Source organism: Rattus rattus, chromosome 9 (assembly GCF_011064425.1).
Source record: "Rattus rattus isolate New Zealand chromosome 9, Rrattus_CSIRO_v1, whole genome shotgun sequence".
Lineage (NCBI taxonomy): Eukaryota > Metazoa > Chordata > Mammalia > Rodentia > Muridae > Rattus > Rattus rattus.
This window is the reverse complement of record NC_046162.1, coordinates 64145721-64172206: the sequence shown is the minus strand read 5'-3', so window position 1 is coordinate 64172206 and position 26486 is coordinate 64145721. Positions and strand designations below refer to the sequence as shown.

At 49.8% G+C, this 26486-nt stretch overlaps 1 protein-coding gene across 1 annotated transcript in view; it reads left to right on the top strand.

Annotated features, from left to right (window-relative positions):
* Rptor (regulatory associated protein of MTOR complex 1) overlaps nucleotides 1-26486 on the top strand; it is a 293401-nt gene that overhangs the window by 240091 nt on the left and 26824 nt on the right. The window contains exons 14-22 of the mRNA XM_032914128.1: nucleotides 332-406; nucleotides 3003-3068; nucleotides 3377-3568; nucleotides 7646-7786; nucleotides 11852-11969; nucleotides 12725-12865; nucleotides 13245-13403; nucleotides 20047-20165; nucleotides 26326-26429. Coding sequence (XP_032770019.1) covers nucleotides 332-406; nucleotides 3003-3068; nucleotides 3377-3568; nucleotides 7646-7786; nucleotides 11852-11969; nucleotides 12725-12865; nucleotides 13245-13403; nucleotides 20047-20165; nucleotides 26326-26429 — 1115 coding nt within the window. The remainder of the gene's footprint in view (nucleotides 1-331; nucleotides 407-3002; nucleotides 3069-3376; nucleotides 3569-7645; nucleotides 7787-11851; nucleotides 11970-12724; nucleotides 12866-13244; nucleotides 13404-20046; nucleotides 20166-26325; nucleotides 26430-26486) is intronic.

The following is a 26486-nucleotide window of genomic DNA, read 5'->3' as shown; positions in this document are numbered from 1 at the left end:
TATCAGAATATCTTCCTTTCTCCAGGCTGGGAGCCTGAGAGGAAGGCATGCAGGCTGAGCACAGAAAGGGTGGAGAGTATGGTCCTAACCCAGCCGCCAGCCCCAGTACCCAGAGCTGCCTCCTAGAGTGAGGTGTGTTCTTCTCTTGAGAGTTGTAGGGTTCCAGTCTTTGCTCCATGGGCAAGAACCAGAACTTTCCCCACGTGAAAACTGGCCTTACAAGGACAGATGCACAGTAATGACGTATTCCCGGCGTGTTAGCCTGGGAAGCCACAACACAGCCACTGGTGCCTGCACTAACGGCCTGTCTTTTGTCTCCTTTTCCCTCCAGTCATGCCAGGCTGACCTCGTGAAGGACAACGGTCACAAGTACTTCCTGTCCGTCTTGGCAGACCCATACATGCCAGTAAGGACTGAGCCACACCCCTCTCCCACAGCATGCATGTCTCCAGTGCTCACGAGGGGTTGCCATTCCTGTGTGTCTGCAGTACGGTGCCTCAGGGGACCTGAAGGCCCCTTAACAGATGCTGACAGGCTTTGCTGAAGGAGGGAAGAGACTGTTTGAAAGTTTGAATTTCATACATACTAAGTTGTTTTTTAAAATTAGCGTGAGTATAGAGTATATGGCAGTTTTCTCGTAATGTCATGTCATCCCTCCCAGCTCTGCTCAGAGTAATGCGCACAGAGCAGCCACCCTCAGTCTCTCTCTCTCTCATAGCTTCCACGGGCAGAATGCTCAAGTGCAGCCACATACTGTGCTCTGAGGTGGCGCCCATAGCCTGTAAGAGGAACTTTCATATGTAAATTCTTCCCTGGCTGTTGTTTGTTTGTTTGCTTGTTTGTTTTAAATGAAATTATAGGATTTTTTTTTTTTTTTTTTTTTTTGGTTTTTTTTTTGGGGCTGGGGGCCGAACCCAGGGCCTTGTGCTTCCTACGGCAAGCCCTTTACCACTGAGCTAAATCCCCAACCCCAATTATAGGATTTTTAAAGAGAAAGGAAGGAACAAAGCTGCCAGCAGAGTTCTGAGCGTGACTGGTGTGTGGTGGGCACTTGTGTACCTTGCCTAACTAGGTATGCACTGTCAGAGGCAGCATAAATCTATAGTTTATCCACATTTTGGAAATAAGCCTTTGCCTTCCCTTGAGAGGAAGAAAGAGTACATCTACGGGAACTGAAAGCTCTAAGCCGGCTGACCTGACCTGGCAGACACACCCTCCCTGCTCAGATCTGAGAGAAGGAAGCCATCACATGCCAGAGAAGGGGAAGACCCACGGGTTCTGGTGGGTAGTGGTCCTTATCTACATCGACCTCAGAACAGCACACTTCACAGACCCTACGTGTAATATGAGGCCATGAACAGGCAGCACTGCCAAGAGAGACATCATACCAGGCCTGCAAGGTATGCAAAGTCCTCATTTCTTGAAGACTAGCAGAGCTTGTCTTGCTTCTGAGAAGCTGACCATCTCTGAGCTCTGCAGAGAAAGCAGCAGCTACTAAAGGAACAGAGGCCTCGGCCTGCAGCAAAACAAACAAACACATGAAAACCATTTCTGGATCAAGTCTGTGGTCCTGCTAATACAAAGCCATTTTCCAGAGTTCCTACTCCAGGGCCAGGGAACACAGCTCTGCCCTCAAGCTGCTGTCGAGCACCCCAAAGAGAAGGAGGCCACTGCATTAATACACAAGAGAACTAGCATCCGCAGAAAAGAGCCCAGGCACAGTCTCTGACACACATGCATTCCGAACATGGCGGATGGCTGGATAAAGGCAGTGTGGTTTAATCATGCCAGTCAACCATGTTGGGCAACCAGTGTGCTTCAGAAACAGCTTTCTGTCTGCTGCAAGAAAATAAAACCTGCTTTTTAACCTATCCTTAAATAGACAAGTCTTGGAATAGAGGGGGTACGAGCTACAGTGGAAGAAATGCCCCTCCCTGCATTTAAAACTCAGGAGTGATGCCCCTCAGCCAGGAAGGGAATCCATGAAGGCTCCACAGGAGCACGGATGAGAACGGCCACTGTCGGGGTTGGGGATTTAGCTCAGTGATAGAGCACTTGCCAAGAAAGCGCAAGGCCCTGGGTTGGGACCCAAGCTCCAAAAAAAGGAAAAAAAAAAAAAAAAAAAAAAAAAAAAAAAGAATGGCCACTGTCACTAACATCACCCCAGCCCCACAAAGGAGGCAGTGGAGAGTCAGCGTCAGACTGACAGGAGCTGGAACTTACAGGAGTGAAGAAAAACTGCACAATGAGCCATGGAGCAGTTAAAACAATTCACACAGACAGCATAATCAAAACCACAAGTATCAAAAGCATAATGAAAATCCCCAAAGCCACCAGAACACAGGAAGAACACAGCAGCCACAGTGATGGTCTGTCACAGTGATGGGCACAGGACAGTGGGTGGCCCTTCAGCAACTGCCCAACAGAGTCCCCTCCTAAGTTATGCTGCTACTCAGAAGGGTGAAGTGCAGATATTTTATGACAAAAGAGTGACAGCTTAGCACTTCTGCTTTGGTGAAGATGGTGGCCTGCACTCTGTTGCAGTCAACTCAGGAGATGTCATGAGTCCCAGGGGATAGTGGGGTAGGACTGTCGATGTGCATGTGAGACCCCATGATGACATCATAATGGGCTATCAGATTTCCACGCAAAGTGAAGAGTGTTCCCCCTCACTAGCAGTGTGCTTAGCTGAGGACCCAGGCTTCCTGAGCCCTGCACATAGGAGAAGCATGGCTGCTGGGCCAGGCAAACCAACTAAAACCACCAATCACTTTATCTGCCATGACAGAAGACAGCAGGGCAACCTAGGCATGCTCTATGGCATTAGCACCCAAGGGAGCAACCAGTCTGCATGCAGACCCTTAAAACTGCCTCAGCAGGAAGGCCAGTACATGCTGCTTTCCTTACATGGGAGGCCAATGCTGAAGACAAAAGGCACAGGGTGCTCCAGAAAGGTGAGTCTGCTGAGAGTGTGCACAGCCATGATACATTTTGTTTTCCAGGCTGAACACAGGACCATGACAGCCTTCATTCTTGCTGTAATCGTCAACAGCTACACAACAGGGCAAGTGAGTATCACAGCAGCTCAGCCACCTCAGCCCCTGCAGGAACAGCATAAAGGTGACTTGTCTCACATGGAGGGCAGGGATGAAGCCCAGGCCACCTGTCCAGAGAAAGCTGCTCTTCAGGTCACGGCAGCAGGCGGGGTTACTGGTGCTCCCCAGAGGGCCAGTCCTCCTGTTAGCTCACCTCTGAAGGGCAAAACCGAATTGGCAGGATTTACAGTAGTAAAATGATGTAGTGTAGTGTGGTTGAGTAAGGCCACTGTCACCCTTGTCAGGACCCTGCCCCACTTCTCTGTGTCCTGCCTGTCTAGGAAGCCTGCCTGCAGGGGAACCTGATTGCCATCTGTTTGGAGCAGCTCAGTGACCCACACCCCTTGCTACGCCAGTGGGTGGCCATTTGCCTGGGAAGGATCTGGCAGAACTTTGATTCTGCAAGGTGGTGTGGGGTGAGAGACAGCGCCCACGAAAAGCTCTATAGCCTCCTCTCCGACCCCATCCCTGAGGTAAGTTGTCCTTGCAGAAGTGAGCTTCTGTGGTAGGCAAGCTGAGGTGGGCAGAAGCCTGCCCACATTCAAGCTTGATTGTGCATCCAGAGCCCTTAGGGCCATGTGCAGCGCCAAGATAGGCCACTGAATCTCATTTGATGTTCGTGCTCTGCCAACTCTGCGTGTACTGGGGTAGATACAGGCTGGCACAGCCTCTAGAGCAAGCTTGAGCTATTCTGTACTGCACCTCCATTCTGTGGGCCAGGACCAGGTTATCACTTATGGGCAGGAGAGCATGGGGGGAGGGACATTGCCTGTGGCATGATACCTCCCACATCCTGTGTGTGTCTGACATGGCCCCCTATTGAGAGCACTGGCTGAGGGGGAAGGGTGTGCAGTGTGTGTGTGTGTGTGTGTGTGTGTGTGTGTGTGTGTGTGTGTGTGTGTCTGTCTGTCTGTCTGTCTGTCTGTCTGTCTGTCTGTCTGTGTGTGTCTATGTTACCGCATGATTAGCTATGGCAGGTCCAGGTACTACATTCTGGGAGACAAGACAGTGGAACCTTAGATGATTCTGAACCACTGGAACACTTACCACACAAGTGACAGAATCATCTTTTGAAGCAGGAGACCTAGTTTCAGATTGTTTTGATCTGGGCGGGAATCATTTTCAGAAGTGATTGCTGTGTTTTGTCAGTAAGCCAAGGGTTCAAGCAGCCGCAGGCAGAAAGTGCAGTCCTGGCTATAGCTTGCAGAGCAGGGCCGAACTGCCTAGCGCACATAGCACATCAGATGTTGGCTAACTCCTGGAGACACCAGTGCCATCTGTCCCAAATGTGCCAAGGACAGGTCCATGCCCATATGTCTTGCTTTTAGGCCCCCTCATGGCCTTGGAAAGCCCTGACTCAACCTCTGTAGTTACTGTAAAAGGCAGAATATTTCTCACAGAAAAGCCTAAAATGAACTTGCCAGGAAATCTTGTAAAATGTTCAGAGAGGAAACACAGTAGCAGGAGGTCCTATCCTGTCTCCTTGAAAGGTGTCAGGCCCAAATGCTTGCCTCATCTATCCACGAGAGACAGCCACTCGCCCTGCCCTGGAGTTCCACATCTGTAGTCCCAGCAAGAGGACAAGGCTTGTTGGAGACACCCCTAGAGTGTACAGCTACTGACAGGCGTCCATGTGGAACTTTTGAACAGACAGGTTCAAAGAGACATACACCAGTTCTTAACGTCTAAATTGGAAGAATCTATCAGGGTTTATTGTGTGTGTGTGTGTGTGTGTGTGTGTGTGTGTGTGTGTGTGTGTGTGTGTGTGTGTGTGTATTCACTTTACATTCTGCTCACTGACCCCCTCCCAGTCCCCCCTCCCTCCTCCTCTCCCTCTTTCCTCCTAGACAGTGCCCCACCCCAGGTATCCCCCCAACCTTGGCACATCAGGTCTCTGCACGGCCATGCTCATCCTCTCCCACTGAGGCCAAACAAGGGAGCCCAGCTAGAAGAACACATTCCATGTACAGAAAGAGCTTTTGGGGCAGCCAGCCCTGCTCCAGTTGTTGGGACCCACTTGAAGACCAGACTGCACATCTGCTACGTATGTGCAGGAGGCCTAGGTCCCTGCTCTTTGGTTGGTGATTCAGTCTCTTGAGAGGCCAAAGGGTCCAGGTTAGTTGACTGTGTCTTCCCGTGGATTTTCTATCCACTTCAGGACCTGCAGTCCTTCCTCCTATTCTAACATAAGAGTCCCCAAGCTCCATCCACATGTTTTTCTTTGGGTCTCTGCATCTGTGTGAGTCAGCTGTGGGTGGAGCCTCTCGGGGAACAGCCATGCGAGGCTTCTGGCTACAAGCATAACAGTATCATAATAGTGTCAGGGATTGGTGCTTCTCACTGGTCTCAAGTTGGACCAGTTATTAGTTGACCATTCCCTCAGTCTCTGCTCCAACCCCTGTCCTTGCATTTCTTGTAGACAGGATAAATTTTGGGTCAAAAGTTTTGTGGGTGGATTGGAGTCCCTACTGTTCTACCAGGGTTCCTGCCTGGCAACAGAAGGTGGCCTCTTCAGATTCCATATCCCCAATGCTGTAAGTCACCACTAAGGTCACCCCCATTGATTCTTGGGCACCTCCCTTATCTCAGATCTCTGTTCTGTCCTGGGCATGCCCCCCTCCCCGACTTCCTATCCCTTTCACTTGCAGAATTCTATTCATTCTCATAGCCATCTGGCCATCTTTCCTGTCCTTCTCCATACCTGATCTGACTCACTCCCCCCAACCCCTTCTCCCTCCCCAATCCTTCCCCAATTCCTCCTTCCATCTGCCTCTTATGACTATTTTATTTCCCCTTCTAAGTGAGATTTAAGCCTCCTTGCCTGGGCCTTCTTTCTTGTTTAGCTTCTTTGGGTCTGTGGAGCGTAGCATGGTTATCCTGTATTTTATGGCTAATTTCCACTTACAAGTGAATACCATGCATGTACTTTTGGGACTGGGTTACCTCACTCAGGATGATATTCTCAAGTTCATCCATTTGCCTGCAAAATTCATGTCTTTGTTTTTAATAGCTGAATTGTATTCCACTGTGTAACATTTTCTTTATTCTTCAGTTGGTGGACGTCTAGGTTGTTTGCAGGTTCTGGCTATTATGAATATAGCTGCTATGAACACAGTTGAGCAAGTGTCTTTGTGGGATGTTAGAGCATCTTTTGGAGAGAGAGAGAGAGAGAGAGAGAGAGAGAGAGAGAGAGAGATGATATATGTGATATATGATATATATACATATATGATACAGCTGGGTCTTGAGATAGAACTATTTCCAGTTGATTTCCAGAGTGGTTGTACAAGTTTGCACTCCCAGCAGCAATGGAGGAGTGTTCCCCTGCTCCACATCCTTACCTGAATGTGTTGTCACCTGAGTTTTTGATCCTAGTCATTCTGACCAATGTAAATCGGACTCTCAGTTGTTTTGATTGGCGTCTCCCTGATGACTGAGGAGGTGAACGTGTCTTTAAGTGCTCTTCAGCCACTCGAGATCCCTCTGCTGGGAACTCCCTGTTTAGCTCTGTATCCTATTCTTTAACTGGGTTGTTTGGATTGTTGCCATCTAGTTTCTTGAGTTCTTTATAAATTAACATATTATCCCTCTGTCTATTACGGGTTTAATGGCTTGCTTTCCGACATCCTCCAGGCCTGGCCCCTCTTAAGACTCAGCCACCTGTATGAGCCAAATGCAGACTGAAAGGAAGTTTCAGGTGCACAGACTTCGAACAGCCATGCCCTAGCTCTGCAATATAACGCCCATCTCAAGACTGGAAAGGATCTGGAGCCCTGCGTGTATAACTTACTAGGTGGCAGTGGCTCATAGCCACTCTACTTCCCACTCTAAGGCCATCTACTTTCTGGCAGGCCCCTGACCTTGCTCACTAACCTCCTCACATCTCTGACTGCCCCACAGCTGTCCATCACTTTCTGGGTAGTCCAGGATTGTTTGCACATTGTTGCTGGTCTTTCTCCAGCCCTGTGCAGGATGCCTCATGTTGCTCATCATAAGAGGAAGACACTGGCTCTCCAAGGTCACATGGCCTTGGGAGCTAAGCGGAGCTGAGGTCCCCAGGTACCATGCCCAGCCCAGTACTATTTCACTGCCTCTGTGCCCTGGGGACTCTACCCTTTCTGACTCCATTTAGCTTCTCTGTCTCAGAATGGACCACAACCTGCCTCCATGGCTCAGCCCAGCCCACCTTCCCCCAAATCAGTTCTGAGCCAGTCCTCTCCAAATCACTGTGGCCTCCTTCACTTCTGTATCCAGACATTCACTGTACAAGCCAGGTTAAACTCTGTTCCCTCCTCCACAGCCTGGTCCTCCCTGAGCTGGTGCTGGCCTGCTTCCACCTTCAGCTCCTGAGCTACCCACACACCCTTTCTGCTCATCAATACTAGTGTAGCTCTAGGACTGGCACACCATGCAATAAGTGTTTGTGAAATTGAATTGAGTTGAACTTATGTGAACTGAATTGAATTACCTTTCAGACAGCCTTAGCAGAAATGCAGATGGCAGACACATCAGCCGTGGGTGTGACTGACTTTCTGTCTCTTGCCCTGCAGGTACGATGTGCAGCTGTGTTTGCCCTTGGTACCTTTGTGGGAAACTCTGCTGAGAGGACAGACCACTCTACTACCATTGACCACAATGTGGCCATGATGCTGGCTCAGCTGATTAATGATGGAAGCCCCATGGTCCGGAAGGTATGTGGTGCCAGCTCAGTAGCCAAAGTGAGGGCCTGTGGCTGTCCCTGTGTGGCTGTGCTTATGTGCCTGGAGCTGAGCCCGCACAGGGCCTCATGTCCCACTTACGTGCATCATTCGATCTTAATGTCTGCCGGCTCCTCAGTGTCTTCATTGCTCCTATCTGTTCACTCGAGGGTGCTGAGCTGACTGGCTCTACCGATTTTCACCACAGATATCCCCATGCCTGGGCATGGGCACATGTCGCTAAAGGGCAGTGACAGTCTGTGCAGTGTGTCCCCAATGCCACTTTCCACTTGCCAACAGCAAAGTCTTAATTCTCTGCTCCCTAAGGTTCACATCTCCGTAAAAAGATGGTTCCACATGACCTGATTCCCTGTCTCCCCCACACTCCCAGCCAGCCAGGACCTTTGAGGGAAATGCTGATTTCCTGGTGGTTTCATGGTGATTCTGGAAGCTGCTCCTGAAGCAGAGACTACACATGAGTCCAGACTGTCCCCAGGTGGCTCCGGTGCATGTGCTGTCACTGAGAGCCACTAGGTTCCTTCTCTGCATTTCTTCTCTTGTTAGTTCTTCCTATGTTATATGCACTGGCATGCGCATTGCCTGCATGTGTGTCTATGTGCGGGTATTGGATCCCTAGGAACTGAGTGACAGATAGTTGTGAGTTGCCATGTGTGTGCTAGACGTTAAGCCCTGGTCCCCCAGAAGAGCTGTCAGTGCTCTTGCATTGAGCCATCTCTCCGGGCCCCCTCCTCAGCATTTCTGAGTGTGGTGTTGGCTCCCTCTGATGGCCCCTTGGGAGGCTGGGCATGGCTTTGGATTATCCTGCAGAGCAGCTCAATGGCTAACCTGCGAGTGACATGCTTCACCAGTCTCAAAATGGTGGGGGATTTCAGTCTCTTGGCCGTTCTGAAACTGACCCAAGTCACCCCCATGCCTCATCTTCAAATGATGGCACATGCCTCTGATGCCAGCACTTGGGAGGCAGATCCCTATGAATTAGAGGTCAACGTTGTCTACATAGTGAGTTCCAGCCAAAGCTACCCAGTGAGAACCTGTGCTTAAAGAAAAAAAAAAGTGTACTGAAGACTTTTATGTCCTTGTCACTGGTTCTGTTGCTGTCCTGTGCTTCTGATCAACAGCAGTCTTAGGCCTGCTTCCTTCCCCACAGCCAGTTCTTCCCCAGCGCTTCTCCCTCGTGGATACAGCTGGTACAGATAGGATCAGCATTTTCGTTAATCTTCTTTCCCAAGTATGGAAAACCCTCTCCTCCTTTCCAGAAGTTGTTTGGAATAGAAAGGGTGTTAACTAAAGTGTTGGAACCCTGGTGTCAGGAGAAGTGTGGTTCTGACGACCACAGGGAGGAACTCTTCAAAGGTCTAGGAGTCACTGGGACTGTGCTATGCACAGCCTGCAGCCTAGCAGTCTGGCAGTGTGTGGTAGGCAGCAAGAGAATTAGGCTGGAAGTGGTGACACTTGGTTCCTAGGCCCTGTGTGTCCGAGCATTGCCTTCTCTAAAAGGGCTTTTAGTTCCTGTAAACCCGCAAGAACAGTTCAGTCTTGGGGTTCCACAAGATTGGGCTCAACTTTGAGCCCATATGTGACTTCCCCATGGGGAACCTGTATCTTAACAGGAGACTCAGCTACTCATAGGCCAAGTAGATAAGTTGGCCTGGTGAAATGTGAGGAAGGGGATAGAGAAGCGTCCTAATTAGGTGTCAGGGAGGCGTTGGTTGGTGAGGGGATAACACCAGCAGGTTGAAGATGCCAGCATTAAGAACCACATGTCAGGGCTAAGAAGACAGCTCAGTGGGTAAGCACTCTTGATGCCATGCCTGAGTTCAAATCCACAACCCCTTGATGAGTCTTCAAAGAGGTTTTAATCTTTATTTTTGTGGAGTAAGACAGACCCACAGAGTAGCTCCCAGTTGCTCGCCTTCCTCAGCCATGGGCCTGGGTCAAACTCAGACTAATGGGAACTGTCAGAGCTACTGCCATAGGAACAGAGAGACCAAGGGCTGCTGGGAGTACCATGGAGGACTAACCGTCCTGCTGGGAGTGTGCAGGTTTGTACTGGGTAGAAGAGCTCAGCCATGTAGAGCACAGACTGCCCTCCCAGGACCACTGAAGCAGTCCACTATTCGTCACTGGGTATGTGAGGCCAGTCCCAGTGTGCACAGCCTGGCACCACTGCTGAGCACTGAGTGAAGGCACTGCCCATGCTGTAACTGAGTCCCTTGGGCAGACCTCTATGTTCTGGATAAAACAGAGGATATTCGATACATGCCTTCTGCCATCAAAGGGTTGCTCTGTGCAGATGCAGAGTCTCTATCCTTCCTGGGCATAGTCAGGACACTCCAGTGTGAGTTCCACCTTTTCTATAAGTTACAAGCTCACCCCTGATGGCCTTTTGTGAACCAGTGCTGGTGTTAGAGTAACAATCAATGGCAACACCAGTTTCTTCCACTGTATGTGGGAGTGAATGGAGAACGTGAGGTTTCTAAAGACAGATGAAGACTTCTTCCCCAGAGGGGCCCAGTGGGTACCAGCTTGTGGGGTCATCTCAGAAACTTTATCCCTGGCACAAATAAGGAGGATCAGCTCCATGGTGATGGGTCAGGCAGCTTCAGTGGGCTCTCACCTTTGTCTAGTCTACCTCAGCATCTGAGGACATTGGAAGGGAAGTAGAGACCAGTGCAAACCTGTGGCCTGAGCAGCATGAGCTATGGGTCCCTGGGCGTAATTGGGAAGTTATAGTGGGTCTGAGTGCAAAAGCAGTTGGGGCACAAACAAAGCTATTAGAAAATCAGCCTGGAGCTCAGAGAGATAGGAAAAGCAAAAAAGTGTGTGCAGTTGAGGTGGGAGAGCATCAGCCCACAGACCTGGCTGCAGCACCTCAGCAGCCTCAGGGCATGGGTGTGTGGAGCACACGAGGGTCTCTCCAGCAGACCTTAGTTTTCTGCAGACATCTTTCTCTCTACTGAGAGCTTCTTTTTGCCTTTCTGTCTATAAACATTTAAGTTGAGATGCTAAGCTATCATAAACTACATGTAAATCCTGTCTCCTCAGACTCCGGCGCTTAGGTCTAGTTGTCACATTTTAATTCAAGGACTTTTCTCATTTGTTGTGACTAGAACCCACTACAGCTAAGTTAGCTTATTGCTCACTTCAAAAATGCTTCACCTTCATAGATTCCTATGCCCTGCATTTCTAGCTTATCCTAGAGATATGGCACTGCCACCTCCACCACCACTGCGTCACCATCTCCTGACTGTAGTCATGTCTCCCAGTAGTCTCTTCCTGTGTCCTACCCTCATCTGGTTTAACCAGGAAGGCTGCATGGGACTGACCTGGGCCCTCCACACATATGTTAGTTTTTTTGGTTGGTGTTCACGTGAGACTCCTGATAGCAGGAGCAGGCGCTACCTCTGCCTCTGTTGCCTGCTTTGGGGACCCGTTCCTCCTACTGGGCTGCTTGGTCCAGTCTCAGTAGGAAAGGATGGGCCTAGTCTTGCTGCAGCTTAATATGCCAGGGCTGGTTGGTATCCATGGGAGGCCTCCCCTTTTCTGAAGAAAAGTGAATGGATGAGGGGAGATGAGGTAAGGACTGGGAGGAGAAGAGGGAGGGAAAAGTGTGGTCAGGATGTATAATCAATTTTAATTAACTAATTAACTGATTAATTAATTAAAAAGAATGCTTCAGCTTATCAATTATATCCACCAGTCCATTGGGTGGGATCAAAAGGGGCAGTTTCAGACTCAGCAGGGTCAGAGGCCTAATCTATTCCAGGGTATGGAATTCACATCAGAAAGCCATGGACTAGTTAGTGATTGGTGCCCAGCAGTGAGCAAGCAGACTAAGGCAGGTGCCTGGCTTTGGGGACACCTCTCGTCAGCCTGCTGCCTCCACGCTCCCCCCTCCTCTGCACCTGTGCTGCCAGGTGTGCAGCCCTGTTCTAACCAGCTGTTTCCTGGAGTCGCCTTAGGTGTTAGTGTGCGGATCTGCTGCCCAGTCAATTTCCTGCCTCTGGAGACATAATTGTCACTTCTCCCTCTCTACAGGAGCTGGTGGTGGCTCTGAGTCACCTTGTAGTCCAATATGAGAGCAATTTCTGCACTGTGGCCCTGCAGTTCATGGAAGAGGAAAAGAACTACCCCTTGCCTTCTCCAGCAGCCACAGGTACTGCAGCTTCTGAGAGCCTGGGCCCCCTTCCTGGCCTTCACCAGAATGATTAGTGGCCTGAGTTCAGCCAGGTCTGAGCATAGCCTTCTGATGCAGTGTGGGTGGCCCCTGGCTCTTGTTGTCTCACACCTTTAGAAGGGAAAGGGCCGTGCTGACCCTCTTACTCCTTCCCTTCCTTCTTACCCTTCTTGGAATTCAAATTTGGGTACATCTTGAAAGACGGCAAACTTGTAGTGGGGTGTGCTGAAAGAACATTAGCTGTCTTCCTGCGATGAGTAAGTGAATCACATTGCTGTCGGCCTCGTGTTTCCATGAGTCAGGGTAGGAAGCGTTGCTTCTCACATTTGTCCTTTTCGCTGGAGAGTACAGTCATCTGTGTTCCTAATTCCTCACCCCTCCCTCCAGACCACAGAGACAGCCGTAAGGCGGAGGTGCGGCTGCCCAAAGGCTGGGGCCAGCCTGCCAGGCCCAAGGTGCTGAGCACCACTCTGTCTCTGGCTGAGTCCCCTAACACCAGAACAGCCTCAGAGCTACTCTTGCCTTCCGGGCCATGCTCTCCTGGGATTTAGTACTCACATGTCTACAACTGAGGCCTGCACTCACACAGGTGAATGACAGGGAGGCCCTTCTACATTCATTCTTGTTTCAGTAACACCAACTGTCCCTGTTTCCATGACTGCAGACTCCAGGCATTCACCCTGCTCCTATCCTGACAGCCATTGCTAACTCTTTACTCTCCCCTTCTTTCCTAGAGGGAGGGAGCTTGACTCCAGTTCGAGACAGCCCGTGCACCCCCAGACTCCGGTCAGTGAGCTCCTATGGGAACATCCGAGCCGTCACCACAGCTAGGAACCTGAACAAATCTTTGCAGAACTTGAGCTTGACGGAAGAATGTAAGACTCCAGAAACCAGTATTGGGATGGGAAGGGTCAGTGTGCTCTTCACAAGACATTTATAAAAAATGCTACTGTGCCCCTTGACCCTGCCCTCCAGAATATGGGCCCTGATGTCTTATGTGTCAGAGTGACAAGTGGCCAACTGTCTTGAGTCAGAATCTTCCTTTCAGACATGGGCTTAGCAAAGACCTGGTTTAACACCCAATCAGTCAGGCCAGGGTGTGACTTTTGAGGATCTCAGTTCCAGGGAGAGGGTCCACCAGTTTATGCACACGCATGGCTATTAATGTGCTTACGTGTGTGTACATGTGCCCACTATGAAGAAAGCTCACATCTCAGACAGACCCTGACCTCCTTCCTGTCATATTCTGGCCAGCGGGCAGCTCAGTGGCCTTCTCTCCTGGGAACCTCAGTACAAGCAGTAGTGCCAGCAGCACCTTGGGAAGCCCTGAGAACGAGGAGTATATCCTGTCCTTCGAGACCATCGACAAGATGCGGCGTGTGAGCTCCTATTCAGCGCTCAACTCCCTCATAGGTGAGTCCTTGCCGCCTCCTTTTCCTGCCACCTGCATGTCTTCCCTTGCCCAGGGTTTGCTCTGCCCAAACAGCACACGCCTTTATTTGGTCAGAAATACGAGCCAAACCCTTTCTACTGGATGCAAAAGAATAGAGATTAACTGAAGCTCGAAGAAGTGAGGAGAACATTTCGCATTGGGACAGTCTATTACAAGCTACTATAGGGCTATGTGAGCCTGCTGGCTCTGTCAGGCAGGAATGCTGCCAGATGAGTCCATCTGTCTTTCTTTGCATCCTGTGCGCTAGACCCTGGCAGTGTGGAGCGGTGGCTGTCAGCTAAGACATCCTGCTTACTTCAACCAGGATGAAGTGGGGTGCTCTGGTTTCTGGTAGTGAGAAGCCAAGGGTGATGTTCACTGTCCCCAGTGCCCAGGAGAGCCCTACAGTAAGCAGTGGGAGGTCAAGAGCTAGGGCAGGGGGTGTCAATACTCCTGAAAGGTCCTCAGTGCTCACCTGCTAAACCTCTACCCAGACCAGCAGCTTGACCCTTCACTAGAAACTGGAGTTTAGTGGCCAGCATTCTCTGTGATTCAGCCATGAGTTGTAACCCCTGGACTTTGCTAGCATCACACAGGAAGTGAGAATTAGCTGCGTTCTCTTGCTGTGCACCTGTGCTCGTTCTCAGACTGTGAATTAAATGTAAGCCCTAAGTCCGCCACACCTCATGTGGTTCATCTTGGTGAGACTCTGTGAGGCATGCGTAGTGCAGCCTAGGGCTGTGAGGAGCCAGGGCCTGTCACAGGGCAGCTCAGCCTTGTGTGACAAGTGAATCCCAGCGCTGGCCTCAGTTTCGATCTTGGAGATGGCAGGGCTGAGGAGTCATGTTTAGTTGAGGGCACAGCAGATGGCTCATGGCAGCTTCTATAGACAGAGCCCAGATGTGTCTGCTTCATCCTCCCCTGCCCACCCTTTCAAACACTGTGTGTGTGTGTGTGTGTGTGTGTGTGTGTGTGTGTGTGTGTGTGTGTGTGTGTGTGTGTGTGTGTGTTTTTATCTGTGTATCATTCACATCTTAGAACTTTGGCTGGGATTGCAGCTAGAGGTTGATCCGTGATTCGGAGCACTGGCTGCCCTTGCAGAGGACTCAGCTTAGTTGCCATTACCCATGTGGTAGCTCCTAACTGTCTGTAACTCCAGTTATGGGGAGCTGATACCCTCTTCTGACCATGGACATACGTGATACACAGATACATGCAAGCATGACACCTATTCACACAAAAGAAAAACCAAAATTTGAGGGAGAAAGTTGCAAAGTGAGTAGATGTTGGAAAGGAGACAAAAACAGCATCCTTTGTCCCTGCCAGCTTTCTCCCTGTTCAGTGTGGTGGTTCCCACATCCACATGGAGACCTCAGAGCTTACGTAGTGTTAAGACTCATAACTTGCAGAACCCATTACTGACAACACTCGCCTATTTAAAGCCAATTTCTTCTTACATTTCAACCAAAGAATAGCATTCTCTTTAGCCCCTTTCTCTGCATGTTGCAGAAGAGGTTTTAAAACCATGGCAACCTGGAGCACACGCTTACACCTGTTCACACAAAAGCAGCTCCCTTTCAGATGCCCTGTCCTGCGCCCCTCCCCGCCCTGCTTTCTCAGAGTGCTCCCTGAGGTGACCTGCTCTCTGGCTCTCTGCCCATCTGGCACAGCAAGGCCTGGCCCAGTAGAAGCTCAGATCTGCACTCAGTGCGTTAGTGGATCTCTACATCACTGCTCTTCCTGTTCTCAGTCAGCTGTGCCTGACGACCGCATGGATCCCCTAATCGCCTGCCTGCCTGCCTGCCTGCCTGCCTGCCTGCCTGCCTGCCTTCCTACCTTCCTTCCTTCCTTCCTTCCTTCCTTCCTTCCTTCCTTCCTTCCTTCCTTCCTACCTTTCTGCCTTCTTTCCTTCCTTCCTTCCTTCCTTCCCTTTCCTGACCTCTTTCCCTATGGCACATCGTGCCTTTGATCTAACTGCACCGCATGCCTGTATGTGACCAAGGGAGGTTCTTGCATGCCTGCTGAGGCTGCACTTGGCAAGTCTAGCCTAAAGGGGGCCCACGCCTTCCTTCAGTGAGGATCTTCATTGTGCTCCCTGGGCACTCTCTAGCCCCTGTGAGACTTGATGCAACCTCTGCAGGGCTCAGAGCGAGGCAGTCTTGCCAGGGCAGGGTCCTCCTTGACAGCGTCTCTGTTGTTTCCCTGCTCTATTTGACCCAGCTGTACCAAGACTCATGGCTGTCATTTTTATTATCAAATTTCTCAAGAGTGTTTTTTAATTATTCTTATTGGATGTGTGTCTGATGTCTATATGCCATTGCACACATGTGGAAGTAAGAGGACAACTGTCTATAGTCAGTTCTTTCCTTCTACCTTTACATGGATTCTGGGGGTTGAACTCAACTAACAGGTTTATACCAGAAGTATATGCTACTGCCTGAGCCATCTCGCTGGTCCTAGAGTTGTTCCCTGCTGCTGTATATATATGGTGAGCAGTCTTGCCTATCCTAGCCTCACACCTCCCTCCTTGTACTCCTGAGGTGCCCCATGACCATAGGGCAGCCCAGAGTGTAGAGAAGCTGGAGGGGAGGGTATGATGACCCATGCCAGGCTGTCCGTGCACAACAGATCAGCACTCTCCTGACCCCTTGGCTGACCCCTTGGCTGCAGTGCTACTCTGCACCCTCTACCTTCCTGCCTTGCCTGTGCCTTCACCAGAGACTTGTACCAAAAGAATTTCTGTCAGGAAACTTGAGAGAGAAGGTTATAGTCTCACTTCAAAGGCACTGGAAGCCTCAGAGGACAGGGACAGGGTTTTTACAACTCTGCTGAGCAGTGACATTTTGTAATATGTTGAAAATGCATCACCATGGTAACAAATCCAAGGTAGACCTGATGCTGAAGGAGTGAAAGGGAAGAATGAGAACCACAGAGCTTCCCTCACCCTCAGCCTCAGTGCTGACCCAGAGCCCTGCTCTTATGTGGGCTCCAATGGGAGCCAGCAACCCTGGAGCCTGGGAGACTGTAGTGGGTCAGGGCTAAAACCCCAAGCTTCCACCTCACTGACAGGGGCAGTGTGACTCTAGGGAGAAGACATGAGCCCAGAGCCCCTCAGACCCCTGTGGGGACTGGTCAGCAGCATTAAGGTGACAGACAACCATTAGCCACCTCTGTTCTTCCCTATTTCCTCTGGTCAAGGAGTCAGGAAGCACAGCAAACAGGCCTTGCCGTCCCTGCCCATAGCAGGCATCTGGTGAGGCACCGAGTGCACCAAGAGGTACTAAGTGCTGGGAATGTGGCTGTGTAGAGTGCTCACCTAGTACACACAGTCCTTGCCTTGATCCTCAGCATCACAGAGTGAGGTGACCAAAGCTTAGTGGGTCACACAAGGATGCTGAGGGCCAACTACAAATACCATGCACATGCTCCAGCATCACTGGAGGAAGCAGTTACAGCCACACAGATAGGAGGCCAAAGCAGCGGACCAGTCTAACACCCGCAAAGTCTCGATCAGGCCAACAGTATAGACTCAGAAGGGAAAGTGTCACTGGATGTACTCTGACGCACCAGGACAGGGGCACAAGAAAGGACAGATGCAGAGCACACATACACACACCACCACCCACCCACCATCACCAGCCACCACTGCCACTGCCACCACCACCCACCATCACCACTCCCCAAGCCTCGGGACCTGTGTTTCTAAAGACTGGCAGAAGTCTGGGCCATTTCTAGATCATCAGAAGACCTGACCTCACTCTGCCAGTTCTTGGAGCCCCAGATGAGGACTTGCAGCCTCGTGTCCATACAGGCCCTTTCACAACGGGGCTCTAAGGTTCAGAAACAGCTGCAGAGCTCTGAGAGACTGCACTTCACCAAATGCTATTCAGAAAGCTGCGGCCACTGCTCTGAAAATCAATCCTAGAACATCATGGTCTTTTATTACTTCTAGTCTAGACATGAAAATAGTTCCTCGGCCCTTCTAGGACTTAGCAAGTAACAAGTTGCAAGCCAAGCCCAGTTCCCAGTTTCCTTACCTGAGTCCCCATGGTTTCTGATCCATGTGTGAGGATGGCAAGTTATATTTTGGAGATGTTAAGACAGGCATTTCATTTGGCAAGGAACCAGGGAGAATCACTCCTGGCAAACCAAGGCCAACATAATTTGTGCTCACAGCTTTGCTCTATGTTAGAAAAAATTGTGCCCCCCCATCACAGTCAGATGGTGATAAAGCTTAGAGATTGTGCTCTCTGCTGTGCATATCATATAAAACTCAAGGTCTACAAAGTCAACCCAGTAATTGAAACAGTTGCTGTAAACCAAACAGCAGTATTTACAAGTGTCTCCCTTAAGTGTCTGTCCTTTGTAGGCCTTTCTGGCAGTGTTTTGTGGGGTTCCTGATTCTAAACAACTCCCAGGAGGATTCTGTATCTGTCACCCCAGCCTATGAGGCCAAAAGGGTCTGGGACCCCCCTCAGACCACCTACTCTGTTCAGTTAGAACTCCAGCTGTGTCTGCATGTTTGGTCATTAAACTGACAGCAGGGCTGAGTAGAGCCCTCATTAGTCATGCACCAGCCCCTTCTCTCCATCTGCCACGGTTACTTTCTCCCATCCCCTTCCCTAGTCTGTGACGGATCCAACTTCTGAGTCACACAGTTCACCGTAAGCATCATGATCCCTTACAGTTCAGAGTCACGTGGCAACTGATCTCTGCAGGAAGCTGCTTCCGCTGTGCGTCACTCCCCTGGAGGACGCCTGAAAGCACCAGTGGTGGCTGTGTGAGCGCTGCTGTCACTTGGAGAAGGGCTGCCAGCTCCATCTGAGGGGCCAGTTCCCTGTCTCTCAGGTGAAACTGAATGCAGAACATGACATCGTTTCCTTCTTGAATGTGTTGTTGGAGACCTGTCTCTAGAGGACAGTCAAAGCCTCCTCCTCCTCCTCTCCTCAGAAAGACACAGGGATACAGCTGCTGCTTGGCAACTCCATATCTCAGAGCTGGAAATTAGATCTGAAGACATTCGCCCAGAGAGATTCTGAGTGGATTGTACTAGTTAGACTTCAGTTGTAACCCTAGCCCGGTGTTTAGAACTGTAGAATTTAATGTAGAATGAAATGTTGGCCCTTTGCTTCTGAACTGCAGCCACATGAGAGCATGGAGTAAGTAGGCTGCTTTCTTTGGATTTTCTCTGCCACTGGTCAACCCAAGCTACAGTGAGCGGTTTGTATGTTGTTTCATTCCTCTATCAGATCCAGGTTTACACCAGGCCCAGGTCTCCTGGCACATGTGCCTTCCTGGCTCCTGGACTCTCTGAAGGCTTAGGAACTGCTGGCTCCATACCTGTACTCCATACCTACGGTACGGCTACAAGACAGTGTGTCCCTGCAGCCCTGAGTTATCACCTTATGGCTCAGTGGTTAGGAGCTCCCAGTGCTCTTGCAGAAGATGTGACTTCAGTTCTCAGCACCTGCTCAACAGGACAAGTACATGTAACTCCAGATCCAGGAATCTGATGTCTCTTTGATTTCTCGGGTTCTTACATGCACAGTGTACATACCTACCCTCAGAAACACATATACATACCATTTTTTTTAAATTTTAAACAATTGTTTTTAAAATCCTGTCTTAAGACTTAGCCCCTCAATGGTAGGCAGGACGCTCTAGGCAGCTCTCTTGGCCTCTGCACCCTCCTGGTGAGTGGGTACACATGGCTGCCGTGGCTCAGGCTTCACCCTTCATGGCAGGATTAATGGAAGAGAAGGTGAACTCACCTCCTGTTTATAGATGAGCACGCAGGTCAGTAGTCATTAGAGTGGGCAAGAAGAACTTAACAAGTCACAGACACAAAGTACATGTAGAGAGTGCTGTTGACAGAGCCATGCACCCCACATAAACTGTACAGCTGGCCATGGTGCCATCTAGGAACCTAGAAAAGACGAGGAAATAAACGTGGAAACTGGGCAGTATTCTCCAGACAACAAAGTAATTCAAGTGCAGACCAGTTTTTAGCCATTTTCCTTTAGAAAGGCCTCAAATGATGCAGCCTGCCGGGCATGGTGCTGTACATCTTTAATCCCGCACATGGAAGACAGAGGCAGATGGATTTCTGTAAGTTCAAAGCCAGCCTGATATAGTGAGTCCCAGGCTGGCCTTGATATACAATGAGCGCAATGAAACCTGTTTCAAAAAAGGGGAAGGGGGTTGAGACCTGTGTGATGAAGCTTGTTTACTACTAGAATTCTTTTTAATTTATCAGGTGTGTGTGTGTGTGTGTGTGTGTGTGTGTGTGTGTGTGTGTTTATATACACGTGTCAGTGAGAGAGTGTGTGCGTGTATGTGTGAATATTGGTGTGCTATGCATGTGCTGGTAAGAGGGAGTCAGTTCTCCCTTTCACAGTATAGGTTCTGGGAATTGAGCTCAGGTCATCAGGCTCAATGGCAGGAGTCTTTACTTGCTGAGCCATCACACCGAGTAGCAAACTGGGAAGCTTCTTGTAACCCCAGCTCTCTGAAGTTCTCCTTCCTGACAGCGTGGGGTGTTCAGAAAATAAACTCTCTCAGAAGCCACCATCACGTACACAGGAAGCTACTTGCTACTAAATGTCTCCCGCTTCTCTCTTCCAGGAGTCTCCTTTAATAGTGTCTACACTCAAATTTGGAGAGTCTTACTGCATTTGGCCGCTGATCCCTACCCAGATGTTTCTGACTTAGCCATGAAAGTCCTCAACAGCATTGCTTACAAGGTATGTGTATGAGAGGTTGTCACGGAAGCGTTCAGTTCTGCTTCTGTCTGAATACTCAAACAAGGAGCTCCAGAGACACCCAGGCCTACACAGTAGCTCAAGACAGGACAGAACCAAAGCAAACGCTTGGCTTTAGAGCTTCCTCGCACGTCTGAATGTGCATTGTAGCTTCTGAAGCAAAGGCTGCCATCACCTTTCATGGCCTTCCTGTCTGTATGGACTGTACTGATTTCCCCTCCTCCGTCTCTTAATCCTACACTGATGTTCTGGGCTTTGTGCTCACTGGTTTCTCTGTTGTTTAGCTCCCAGTTGCCTTAGCTGTTCTTGTTCTTTTACATGCTTCTTCTGTTTTGAGCTATGTTTTATTATTATTATTCTAATTCTCATTTCTTAAGGTAGCAAGAAAGAGTCTTCTTTGAGGATTAGTACCTCCTCCCATTCCTTTTTATGAGAATTTGGCATAATCCTAAAACTGAAAATATCAGTCAGAAATTCAAGAGCCCTCCCCTGTGACCTGGAAGCTCCCTTCTCCCCTGTACTCTACTCTGCAAATCCCATCTCCTCTCTGTCCCATCACCCCCACCTTTTCCCAGGGTCTTGATGTTCTCTGACCCTTAGAGCACTGGGCTCCTGCAGGTTTCCCCTCTGGTCTCTGCAGGTGGACACTGAGAGAAGCCACACACACCCATAAGCTGGGATAGTTGTTTTTTTTTCCATCTCTGAGGGATCTACCATCTACTGTACATGCAGTTTCTGAAAACATTTGTTTGGTGGTTTTCTATTTGTTTACTAAGTTAGTTCAGTTTTCATCAGTGGCACAAACTAGAAGTCATTCATATGAGTAAAATTTGTTAAAACGTCTTCATAAAGTTTTCAGTTTGCAAGGAGCATACAAGGAAAGGGTCGCGTAAGTGGAAAGGGAGCAGGCTCTGTGGCTTCCTCATTCTAACCCTTGTTTGTTCCTGTGAGGTGTGGAGCCCTGCTCTGCTGCTGTCTGGACAGAGCAGAGATCCTTGCAGCAGCCACAGCTCTTCACTGCAGATGTGTTCTGGGGGTCTGGTTCTGACTCCTCCAGCTCCTGGTAGTGCCCCGCGTGATAATAACAGCCTCCTGCACCCAGCTCCAGACAGCTCGTCTTTCTGTTGCAGCAGCACTGTGAACACCAGAGTGATTCTGAGCTTAGATTCAAGATGACCTCACACTTATGGGTATCCTGTGCGTGGACGTGTTGCTTGCAGTTTTTACTGCCCAGGATCTTCCAGCTGAATGCCAGAGTGTTGAGTGTGCCCAGCCTGGGATAGCCCAGCTTGCTCCACCACCCTCTGTGGACACTCCACCCAGTCTGCTGTTACCAGGCACTGGCCCAGTGAAAAACTAAAGGTTTTATTGTTTAATAGAAAATTAAAACACTTACTACAGTTTGAATTTGTTGCACATTATGGTTTGAGGCCAAAGGAAGGTAGGCAGAAAGAAAACAGGAGACAAGGAGGGGAAGAAAGCTGGAGAGTCTGGCTGGAGGGGGCGCTGCCCTCCTGGTTCTGAAAGAGCCACACCCATCTGCTGCCAGTTAGAGGCCAATCTGCTGCTTAGCACCACCCTGATGTGCTCCAGCATCTCCTGTCCAGCGTGGTTTCAGGTCGGACCTTTATTCCACTGTTACTTGAGGGGTGTGTGTGTGTGTGTGTGTGTGTGTGTGTGTGTGTGTGTGTGTGTGTGTACATGTCTGTGTCCCCATGCCACAGCACTTGTGGAGATCAGAGGACAAAGGACACTAAATTGCTTCTGCCTTTCCATCACGTGGGTCCCTCAAGCTTGGATCTTGAAAACATTACTTCTAGTGTAATTGTCCTAAAAGTTCACGTGGACTTTAAGTCTCTTGTTTAAAGTCTGTAGGCAGTTCTGTTCCCGCAGCACAGTTCCTCACAAAGCCCTCTGATGGCTGATTCTTAGCTCTTGGAGGCACAAGGCTGTGCCGTGCTTAAGACAGGCTGCACAGCTTAGGACTTGCACTGAGGGCGTTCTCGCCTGGTTGGCTCAGCGTCTGGAGTATATTGGTCATGGCGAGTCAGGGCTCAGCTCTTGGTATTTATCTTTCAGTGCATTGATGTATTTGCCCTTACAGACACTGTACCTGAATTATTTAACACTGTAATGCTAGTGCCTGATACTGAATTCATGACTATAAGTTCAGAGCTGCAGACACAGCCTTGGGTGTTAAATAGTATATTTTTAAGAGCTTCAAGTACACAGAACAGTAGGGGTGCAGTTTTGACCCCCTAGGTCTGGACTTCGAGGTTGCGTCTCATGAATGCAGCTCTGAGCTGGGGGCGCCATACTCTACATTGTAAAGTAACGCACCTCCTGACTACCTGCCATGGTAGCAAGCTCCAGCCACCTGAAAAGCAGCCAGCCCTCTCGGGGCAGCATTACATGAGGAAGCCTGAACCCCAGCAAAGGAGCATTGGGCTGCTATGTCTGTTCTGCTACAGCAACAAATCCCAGTGTGCACATGCCAACAGCTGGAGGCACGCCACAGCCAGGGTTTCAGTATGGCTGCCCTTGGAGAGAGGCGTGCGCCTGTGTGTGTGTGTGTGTGTGTGTGTGTGTGTGTGTGTGTGTGTGTGTGTGTGTTTATAATAAGCACTACTGACGAATTCAGGAACATAAACATTATGGAAATTTTTTTGTGTATGTCATCATTTTAATTTTAAAAGATGCCTTATTTTCTCCTCTAGGAACTAAAGAGATTATATTTCACTTTATAAAGAAATGAACCTATTTTGCATTATTTAACTCTGAAACCAAATTTTTGTTCATCAGAGTAAAAATGGCCTTATTACTATGGAATGCCCCCTAGAATTCTGCATCCAAATGTGGAAGTTGCTACTAGCCATTCTGGAAGAACCCACACTACCTGACAGTGACAGCCTGATTTCATGTTCATACTTCTCCTTCTGAAAGTGGAGAGAACAGCTTCATGGAGCTTTCTGTGGTGCCATCAGCTCTGTCCTCTGCACGAGGATAGAGGAGACAGAGGGACATCTCTTAGCATGGAGAGACGTAAATGCAGTAAACTCACCAAAGGGCAGAACAGCCTCTGGATTTCACAGGAGCCACACCTTCCCGACAGGACATGTGCAGACCAGGCTCTCTGCAAATTAGACAGAGACCCTGGAATCCTTTGCCAGGGTGGAGGCTCACACAACCTAAGAAAATGAAGACTGCGATTTTCAGAGGCATATTCAAATGTTCCGAAGAGAAGTCCCACTAGGTTGGGGATGCGGCTGTTGGTAGAGTGCTTACCTAGCATTCACAAAACCACAGGCCCATCCCCAAATTCACATAAAACTAGGAATGGTTGTGCAAACCTGTAATCCCAACACTCAGGGAATGGAAGAAGGAGGGTCAGAAGTTTAAGGTCACCCTCAGCTAGCTGGTGAGTTCAAGGCCAGCCTAAGATGCAAAAAGATAAAAAAAAAATCAGTAAGTGGCTCAAATGAAACTCCAAACATTGTTCTGTTAGACATGTTATAACTTAGCCTCTCCAGGGTATAAGCAGGAGAACCAGGAGTGTGAGGCCAGCCTGAGGACTTCATAAATTCCCTGTCCACTCTTCTCATTGTCAGTGCATGAGCATCACTTCCAAAATGCACTACCCTCACCAGGAGTGTGAGGCCTTGTTCAGGAGAGCCAATCCAGACCAGTGAGGCTGCGTGGGGACATTCACTGCCAAGTTTCTGAGGTCCCCTCCTATGTTTGACTTGTACAGAAGTCTGGCACATTCCTGTTGGAAAATTGTGAGAGCACTGAACCCCAAGCAAGAATGGTTTCCAGTGTGCCCCGGCTTTGAGCTCTCCTGTCTCCACCCTCAGCTTCAAGTTTAGCTTACTAAGAGTGTCTGACCTGGAATTCAGCCCAGCAAGTAACCTTTGTCTCTGAAGAGCTCCTTGGCTCTGTAACCTCACCTCTACCTCTCCTCTGCCTCGCTTCATCCTCTGGGCCTGTGGGAGTGGGTTCTCAGCCTTCCTGGATGATGTGTTTATGTCCTAGTGATTTTGTGCAGACCTCCATGCCAGATGACAGTGACAGGGCAGTCAGTTGAGTGTCCTGTCTCACAGTGTGCCATCTTCCTTGGTCTGTGTTCCAAGCCTAAACTCTAGCAGATGAATGTATTCTGTTAAGGTTGCTAGGCAGTTACTCACTTCATGACAGAGTCCCTGATGGAAGGACTGTCCCCCTAAGACTCCTAGCCCTACATTCTTAGTCCTCCCAGCCACATCCATAGAGGATGTTCTGGTCACTCCTCACCTGGCCCCATACTTGCTATGGCCAGCACTGAGGAAGCATGAGCAAACTATGATGATGTAGCCAGAGTTTCACTTGAGCCTGCCGCCAGAAGTCACGGCACCCGACCCTGGCAGGCCCATCTCTTACAGGATTCTGAACATGACAAAATGATTCTTGTTGCAGCAGTCATGGGTAGAAAACATTTGCATTGTCTGGCAATGCTAAGCTGGAAACCATGGGTCCTGTCTCTGTTTCTGTCTCCTGCAGCACCCAAAGGTTGTCTGGAAAAAAGAAGCTGTCTGCATAAATACTTTGTGTCTGAATGCGACATTGTACAGATAGCATTCCAGGTAGTGACTGAGTGATTTAGAAATGTAAGAGGTCTCAGTAGTGACCCCCAGAGCAGAGCTCTTCCAGCTAAAGGTTCCACAGGGCTCACCTTCTCCCCAGAGCTCCCTAAATGGCACAGCCTGCTGGTCCTGTGCTAATTAATGTAGGGGTCAACATCACCGGGCCTTTGTGAAGCTGTCCCAGCTCTCTGAAGAGCCAGCCGGTTCCAGTAACCACACAGTCTGTTACAGTTCTGAGGGAGAGGTCAGTAGCCACCTTGTCACAGGAGTGTTGTTGACAGACACACAGTTAGCACTCCTGCTAACACTAACCAAAGCACCGGCCTGAATGCTGCACCTTGGACTGATGGGAAACTCCTACATGAGCGTTCAGACCCTCCTACATGAGCGTTCAGACCCTGCAAATGTTTGTGAAAGATGTGCCTAGAATGTGCTGTGATCTTCCTTCCCAGGGGGCTCCATTTAAAGAACTGATAAAACCTGATAAAACACAGAAATTAAAAACAGGCCAGGTCATGTCTTCCCCTAGAGTGTAAGTCCAGAGTGGCCACCTAGGACTCTGGGTGAAGCCAGCTGCCTGGTCAGCAGGCCAGACCTGACCTCCAACCTACCTCACCCACTCTGCTAGTTTGTCCTTTTCTCTGGTCATCCCCTGCCCTGGAAATGAATATGTGCATCCTCATAGTGTATGAGCATGAGGGAAAGTGTGTGTGTGTGTGTGTGTGTGTGTGTGTGTGTGTGTGTGTGTGTGTGTGTATGAGTGTGAGAGAATGTGTGTGTATGAGTGTGTGTGAGAGAGAGAGTGAATGTGTGTGTGTGAGGTGTGTGTGTGAGTGTGTGAATGTGTGTGTGTGTGTGTGTGAGAGAGAGAGAGGAATGTGTGTGTGTGTGAATGAATGTGTGTGTGTGTGTGTGTGTGTGTGTGTGTGTGTGTGTGTGTGTGTGTGTGTGTGTGTGTGTGTGAGTAATACTCTTTATCTGGTTCTGGGGGCAGAGCCCAGGACCTGTCATATACTAATTCTATGCTCAGTCACCAAGCTACACACAGCCCAGTGATGAGGGCTTTAAGACAGTTATACTCCTCAGGAGTGGTTTGTCCTAGGGAAAGTGAGGCTCCCATACGCTACCTCTCCCGTCCCTGAAGACAGGACATTTGTGACCCACAGTTCTGGGCTGTAGCGCCCCCTGACCCCTCAGTACACCTGCCTAAGCCACAGCTGCCTCCCCAGGGACAGAGCTAGTCTGGGCCCTGAAAGGGCCACTTCATGGCTCTCAGATGCGAGGCAGGCAGGACTGAGGACTGGCCCCAGGTGGCCTGGAAGCAGGGGAAGAGCCTTAAGCACCTCACACTTCAGCTGCTGGAGCTCCTGCAACGGTCACTCCCCAGCCTCATAGGCTGATCACAGCCTGAGCCTCATAGGCTGTGGGGAATGAAAGAGCAGCCCCGTGTCCTCTGTCACCTTTGGGTTGTGTCTCACTGAGGGCTTCTGACCTCCCTTGTCGTTCCTCTTTTGCTCTCGTAGGCCACAGTCAACGCCCGGCCCCAGCGAATCCTCGACACATCCTCTCTCACACAGTCGGCCCCAGCCAGCCCAACCAACAAGGGCATGCACATCCACCAGGTGGGGTAAGTGGCCTGCCAAGCCCCTCCTCCTCTGCTGTGGTGTCCCGGATGCCACTTCCC